The following is a 6,733-nucleotide window of genomic DNA, read 5'->3' as shown; positions in this document are numbered from 1 at the left end:
TCAGAAGCGGCCTCCGCCAGACCGGGCCTCAGGCCTGGATCCTTTCTCCACAGGGTCTCCCCACACATCGAACACGGGCTCCTCAAAGGCATCGGCACCCCCTCCCTCCTCCTCCCCCTCCCCCTTGGGTCTGGCCTCCAGCTCCTCAGCCTCGCCCCCACCCCACCAGTCGTGGTACTCGTCGCTGTTGAGGGGGGACTGATCCAGCCCGTAATCGAGTTCGTGGTCGAAGGTGTCTTCCTTTCCCTCGTCATTGTCCTCACTGAAGATGGAACTGAGACCTTCGTATCTGTCCCCCTCCTCCTCGTCTTCATCATTGTCATCGTCATCACCTTCTTCCTCTTCTTCACTGCCATCACCGTCCCCATCCCCAGCATCCTCCTCCGGTTCCTCCTCCGCTTGAGGCTTCTCGGCCGCAGGTTTCTCGCTGGATCCTGGCTGGTTGTGAGGGGCCGGCTTCCCAGCTTGGGGGGGTTTCCCAGGAGTCGCGTGGCCAGAGTCGGACGAGGCCATTCCCCCAGACGTGGGCTCGTCACAACCAGAAGTCAGCTTTCCGTCGGAGGTGGGGGAGAGATGCGCCAGGTGCGCCCCGGCAGGTGCCAGCTTCCCAGCACAGACTGGCTTTTCACCGCAGAGGGGTTTCCCAGCAGACCCCGCTTCCGTTTTGTTCCCGAGTCCTTTCTTGCAGGCAGGCCTTTCTGAGGGGAGGGGGTCTCCCCCCGGCACGGGGTCCGTCTGGAGCACGCGGGCGTCCTTCTTCACTGCAGAGGGGAGTCTGCTGCCTTCGTCCGTTGATGGGATTTCCCCCGGCTGGTGCGTCCCTGTGCCGCCAAGCTGGGGGAGAGGTGAGGACCCAGCAGAGTCTGTGCGAAGGGAAGAGAGAGAAGGTACAGGTAATATGAAGCACAGGTGAGCGGCCTGATGTTAGTGCTCCAGACGTAGTCCAGATGTTACAGGACAGTGAAACCTTTGTGACTTCTCTGCCACTCCTCATTAACCGTAGTAAGGACACACACACACACAGAGTGACTGCAGGATCTTTTCCGAGAGGGAGTCTGCCCCTTTTACTACTGAAAACCAGCAAATACCGGTGCCACAGACGATGATAACATATCTCAAATAATTTTAATATATTTTTTGTTTTATGTTTTTACAATTTATTCACCATATATTATTTATCATATAAGCCTTAATACATAGAAAGAATAATATATCAAAACTTGCTTTTCACTTTGGAGGAAGCTTTGAGCTGACTAAGAGAGACTTTTTGCAGTGTTCATTGGTGAAATTTGGATAACTATTTTGCTATTGGGCAACCTCGTGCTTGGAAATATCTGTTGAACTCCCTGAAGACACTGAAACGGGAGGATATCAGGACCTCTGTTGGAGGAAGACTGAGCACTTATTCTAAATAGACAAAGGAGTCCTCCCTCTCAAAACTTTTGTATAATTAAGGAGGAATTATATTAATAAAGGGGTTGTGCAATATCTTTTGTGATATATTAAGAGACGATACTTGGATGTTTGATATATGATTCTTTCTATGTATTTAGGCTTATATGATAAATAATAAATGGTGAATAAATTGTAAAAATAGAAAACAAAAAATATATATAAAAATTATTTGAGATATTTTATAATCGTCTGTAGCACGGTCTTTGCTGATTTTTGGTATTTCCTACTTACCATGGGTCCTATTTTGGTTTTGTGAATTCCTTTTGCTACTGAGTCACCCTAGGGTTGCCAACTCCTTACCTGTCCCGGAGCGGGGGAGTCCAGGCTAGCTCCAGGAGTCTTCGCGTGCACTCTCCGCGCGCGCCGCCCCGCCCCCAATGTCCCCGATATGCTTACGTCACTCACTTCCCTGTGACGTGCTTTGGGGGTGGGGTTCCCCCCAGGGCCCGATCCGGCCGCGCCAGGGAACGGGCCTCCCGGGCGGGGGTTTCCCCACCCCCCGGGGGGACTTGGCAGCCCTAAGTAACCCTGATGTGAACAGATGATTGTAGGAACACACTCAGCTCTCCGTAGTCCAGCATGATGCCAGATGGCACCTGGCTGGAAGGAAGAAGAAGAGGAGGAGGAGGAGGAGGAGGAGGAGGAGATTGGATTTATACCCCACCCTTCACTCAGCGTCTCAGAGCGGCTTACCAACTCCTTTCCCTTCCCCTCCCCACAACAGACACCCTGTGAGGTAGGTGGGGCTGAGAGAGCTCTTGACAGAAACGGCTCTTTTTTCAAGAACAGCTTTTATCAGAACTCTGGCTTGCCCAAGGTCATCCAGCCAGCTGCAAGTGGAGGAGTGGGGGATCAAACCCAGTTCTCCCAGATTAGAGTCCGCGCACTTCACCACGACACCAGACTGGCTCTGCCCAAGAAGAAAAGATTGGATTTATACCCCATGGCCCTTCACTACCCGAAGGTGTCTCAGAGCGGCTGACAAACTCCTTTCCCTTCCCCTCCCCACAACAGACACCCGGTGAGGTCGGTGGGGCTGAGAGAGCTCTGACAGAAACGGCTCTTTTTCAAGGATGGCTTTTATCAGAACTACGGCTTGCCCAAGGTCATCCAGCCAGCTGCAAGTGGAGGAGTGGGGAATCAAACCCGGTTCTCCCAGATTAGAGTCTGCGCACTTAACCAGGCTCCGGGAAGAATTCTTGCCCAGGGGAGGCTTCTGCTCCCCTAGAGAAAGGCACGCACCCCCGAAACACACACCCAGTAATCAGGGAGGCCAGTTTTGTATACCTGCTGGGAGGCAGCATGAGATGGAGCCGCAGCCTCGTGCCTGCCCTGCAGGGGTTCATGGCCCTGGTCAGGATCTCTGCTCCCCAGAATCACCCCCCCCGCCTCTCCTTCAGAGGCCAACCTCCAAGAGAGACACACACCCAGCCAGAGGGATGCCTGATCACTCTGCGGGCATGCCCCCCCCTCCTCCTCCCCCTCCACCATCCACTCCCCCACTGGCTGGCTTTTCTGCCACCACCACCACCCCACCTCCATCCCACACGCTGTGCGGCTGGCACTGAGCAGGGGCCCACAAAGAGCAGGCCCCGCAGGCAGCCCGGCACCGGGGCAGGGCCCAGTCCCTCTTAGAGCTCCACTTGGCTCAAGGGCAGCCCCCCCCCTCAGGGGCCAAGGAAGCCTCACCAGCAGTGGCAGCCAGAGGCCTGCAGTGTGTGCCTGCCTGGCGGAGCAGCCTTCGTCCCCTGGGCACGTCGGCCTGCCCTTGCCTGGGAGGAGAAGCTGGCTGTGTTAGGAAAGGAAAGAGCTGTGCCGAGTTGCCGGTCGCTTGCAAGACGGATTGGGCCCTGCACCCTCCTCCATGGGGTGGCCAACCTCCAGGTGGGGTACGGAGATCTCCGGAGGAATTGCCACTGGCCATTGGCTCCCTCTAAGCTGTGGAGTAGTCTTGTGAGCAAAAATTCTACCTTGCGAGCCACCAACATTAAAGTGGTGAACCAGCGATTTGGCTGCTGCATCAATCAGTTTGCTCTGGAGCCTTCCTTCCTGAGCCGAGAGAAAAATGTGTGAGCCGGAGGCTGAAAAACTGTGAGCTAGCTCACACTCACTCGGCTTAGAGGGAACGCTGACGAACCCCGAGTAGGTGCAGCCTCGGTGCCAGCCTGCAGTTCAGCATCTTAACCACTTGAGCCACCGCAGCTATTTAAATTATTTATTGTTGTTTTTATTCTCTCTGTATGTATACAATTTAATGTCCTTTCCCGCCTCGATGGGGAGAGGAGGGAAGAGGAGGCAGGTTAGATGGAACCCATTGCTGTCCTCAGCCCTACGCTTGGCGAAACATCTCTGAATTGCAGGGGCTGAGGAATCGCATTAAGTCCTGCAGGACCCGGATGTCATTCGGCAGGGAGTTCCACCAAGTAGGCACCGGGGCCAAAAGGGCCCTGCCTCTGGTTGAGGGCAGCCGGATATTTTCCTGGCCAGACAGAATGACACATCCAATAAACAGTGTAATGGGAGGAGGATTGCAGACTTAGGAAGCAGAGCAATTTTTAATAAAAAAAACCTGTCTAGGGCATGACACGCCATAAGGACGCAGGAAGTGGCGTCCAAGGGTATGAGACAATGCAGTAAAACAAAGTGATGCATGCAGTAAAATTGCAACAGACAACAATCCTGCTCCCTTGCTGGTGCTCCACCAACATAAGCAGTCCCTCTAAACTCCAAAAAAGGTACCCAAATCCACTCTCCAGTTTGGTGTAGTGGCTAAGTGTGCGGACTCTAATCTGGGAGAACCGGGTTTGATTCCCCACTCCTCCACTTGCACCTGGCTGGATGACCTTGGGCAAGCGTAGTTCTGACAAGAGCTGTCCTTGAAAAAGAGCAATTTCTGTCAGAGCTCTCTAAGCCCCCACCTCCCTCCCAGGGTGTGTCTGTTGTGGGGAGGGGAAGGGAAAGGAATTTGTCCTCTTCTTCTTCTTCTTCTTCTTCTTCTTCTTCTTCTTCTTCTTCTTCTTCTTCTTCTTCTTCTTCTTCTTCTGGTGGTTAAGTGTGTGGACTCTAATCTGGGAGAACTGGGTTTGAGTCCCCACTCCTCCTCCACTTGCACCTGGCTGGATGACCTTGGGCAAGCCATAGTTCTGATAAGAGCTGTCCTTGAAAAAGAGCAGTCTCTGTCAAGAGCTCTCTCAGCCCCGCCTGCCTCACAGGAGGGTGTCTGTTGTGGGGAGGGGAAGGGAAAGGAGTTTGTCAGCCGCTCTGAGACACCTTTGGGTAGTGAAGGGTGGGGTATAAATCCAATCTCTTCTTCTTCTTCACTCTCAGGCATGCACATGCTACTGACCCCAGCATGCTTTGCAACGCCACCCGTAATGTCCCACTCATAGTTGTCTGCATGGGCACACCTCAGTCCTCTCTCACAAGGTTGTTGTCCATGGCCCAGGTGCCCCGGCCCTGCTTCCCCACCCACCAGAGTCCAGGTGCAGCTCCTGCCTCTCCTCACCTTTCGTTGGTGCCGCCGACAGCTCAGCCCAGAGGGCAAAAGACCCCAGGATGAGCAAGAGGCCCCCGGGCTTCATGGTGGGGCCAGGAACCAGCTCCAGGCAGGCAGCCAGCAGGGCCTGAGCCATTCAGGGCAGGATATAAACCCTTGCCCGGGTGGGGCCACTCTGGGCGGGGAGAGAAGAGCTTGCCGGTGAGTGACGGGGCCCGCCCACTGGGCCGCCGGATTCCAGTCCCTAATGAGCCACCACGCACGACGCGTGCCACCTACGTCCACCGCCCAGGGGAGCAGGAAGAGCGGCTCCAAAGCAGCCTCCGAGAATAAAACTGCGGCAGGAGCCGACAGGAACTGCACTGCCCAAGGAGTGCTCAGGGGCACAGGAGCCCAGCGCCACAAGATCCGGGCAGTCCGTCCTCTTCCTCTGAGACACCGGCATCCTGCTCGGGTGGTGACTCTGAAGAATGTTCTCCTTCTGCTCACGTGGAAGGGCTGATGAGGCCCCGGGGGTGGGGGGGGGAGGTCCACCTCCTCCCTCCCCTGCTCTTGGGAAAGACGTGCCGGAATCCTGTGCCAAAGCCTGGAGCGGCTCAGAGCCCCAGCAGGAACCTCCGTTGAGCAATCTGCTGCCAGGCCGCCTGCCTGGTCCCTTCCTCTCCTCCAGATCTGGCATGTGCCACCCTTGGAAATCTCCCATCTTTCTTCCGGGTCCAGGCCAATGCTCCCTCTATGTGAGCAAAAATCCTACTTTGTGAGCTACCGGCATTAAAGATATGAGAAACTGTGAGCTAGCTCACACTAACTCAGCTTAGAGGGAACAATGGTCCAGCCACATCCCGTGGCAGAGAGTTCCATCTGCTCTGCACAGTTTCACTCTGCAGCTGCACCCTGATTCCTTGGCCTGAGTCCTCCAAGTTTGGTCGCTGGGCCCCAACCAGCCTCAGGCAAGGGGCTCTTCTCCACGGCCTCACGTGTCCACCTGACCTGGTGCTGAGCAGCTGCTGTGTACAACCAGAGTGGGCCAGGAGAAGTTCCCACTGATGGTCAGCAACAGGTGGACTGGGGCAGGGATGAGCACACTTAGGCAGGGGTGGCAACCTCCGGTTAGGGCCGGGAGCCCTCCCAGACCTCCAGACCAGTGTTCCCTCTAAGCTGAGTTAGCGTGAGCTAAACTCACAGTTTCTTAGCCTCCAGCTCACACACTTTTGTCTTTGCTCAGGAAGGGATGGCTCCAAAGCAAACGAATGTATGCAGTGGCCAAATCCCTCGCCCACAGCTTTAATGCCAGTAGTTCACAATGTAGAATTTTTGCTCACAAGACTCCGCAGCTTAGAGGGAGCATTGCTCCAGACGGCAGAGACCTGGAGGAAACGGCTGCGTTGGAGGGTGGGCTCCAGCGTGGCACCGTACACTGCCGAGGTCCCTCCCCGGGTGTATCCGCATGTTCATCCGCTATCCCCGAGAGCCTGCCGTAGGGTTGCCAGCCTCCAGGTGGGGCCTGGGGATCTCCCGCTTTTACAACTGATCTCCAGCTGACAGAGTTCAGCTCCCCTGGAGAAAATGGCTGCTTTGAAAGGTGGACTGTATGGCATTGTACTATGCTGAGGCCCCTCCCCTCCCCAAACCCCGCCCTCTCCTGGCTCCACCCCCAAAGTCTCCAGGTATTTTCCAACCCAGACCTGGCAACCCTAGCCTGCCGCTTGCCCTGCCCCCATTGCTTTCTTGCCTTTCCCCTGGTGCTTATTAGCATGGGAAACGATCTGTTTTGAACTGTGT

The 6,733-nt window shown here is 55.4% G+C and overlaps 1 protein-coding gene across 1 annotated transcript; it reads right to left on the bottom strand.

Annotated features, from left to right (window-relative positions):
• LOC107107535 (acidic leucine-rich nuclear phosphoprotein 32-related protein 2-like) lies at positions 1-5,087 on the bottom strand. The gene is made up of 2 exons (XM_015407847.1): positions 4,961-5,087; positions 1-863 (listed from the first exon to the last, which is right to left on the bottom strand). Exons 1-2 carry the CDS (start codon positions 5,085-5,087, stop codon positions 1-3), a joined length of 990 nt encoding a protein of 329 aa, XP_015263333.1.
• Positions 5,088-6,733: the final 1,646 nt, after the last annotated feature.

Source organism: Gekko japonicus, unplaced genomic scaffold, assembly GCF_001447785.1.
Source record: "Gekko japonicus isolate JY-2015 unplaced genomic scaffold, Gekko_japonicus_V1.1 scaffold3476, whole genome shotgun sequence".
Taxonomy (NCBI): domain Eukaryota; kingdom Metazoa; phylum Chordata; class Lepidosauria; order Squamata; family Gekkonidae; genus Gekko; species Gekko japonicus.
This window is presented reverse-complemented; position numbering and strand designations above follow the sequence as displayed.

Excerpts from the sequence above, each read along its gene's own strand:
- LOC107107535 (XM_015407847.1), bottom strand. The coding sequence starts at position 5,087 with ATGGCTCAGGCCCTGCTGGCTGCCTGCCTGGAGCTGGTTCCTGGCCCC. Across the intron at positions 864-4,960 it reads GTCGGCGGCACCAACGAAAG|ACTCTGCTGGGTCCTCACCT; the intron begins GTGAGGAGAGGC and ends CCCTTCGCACAG.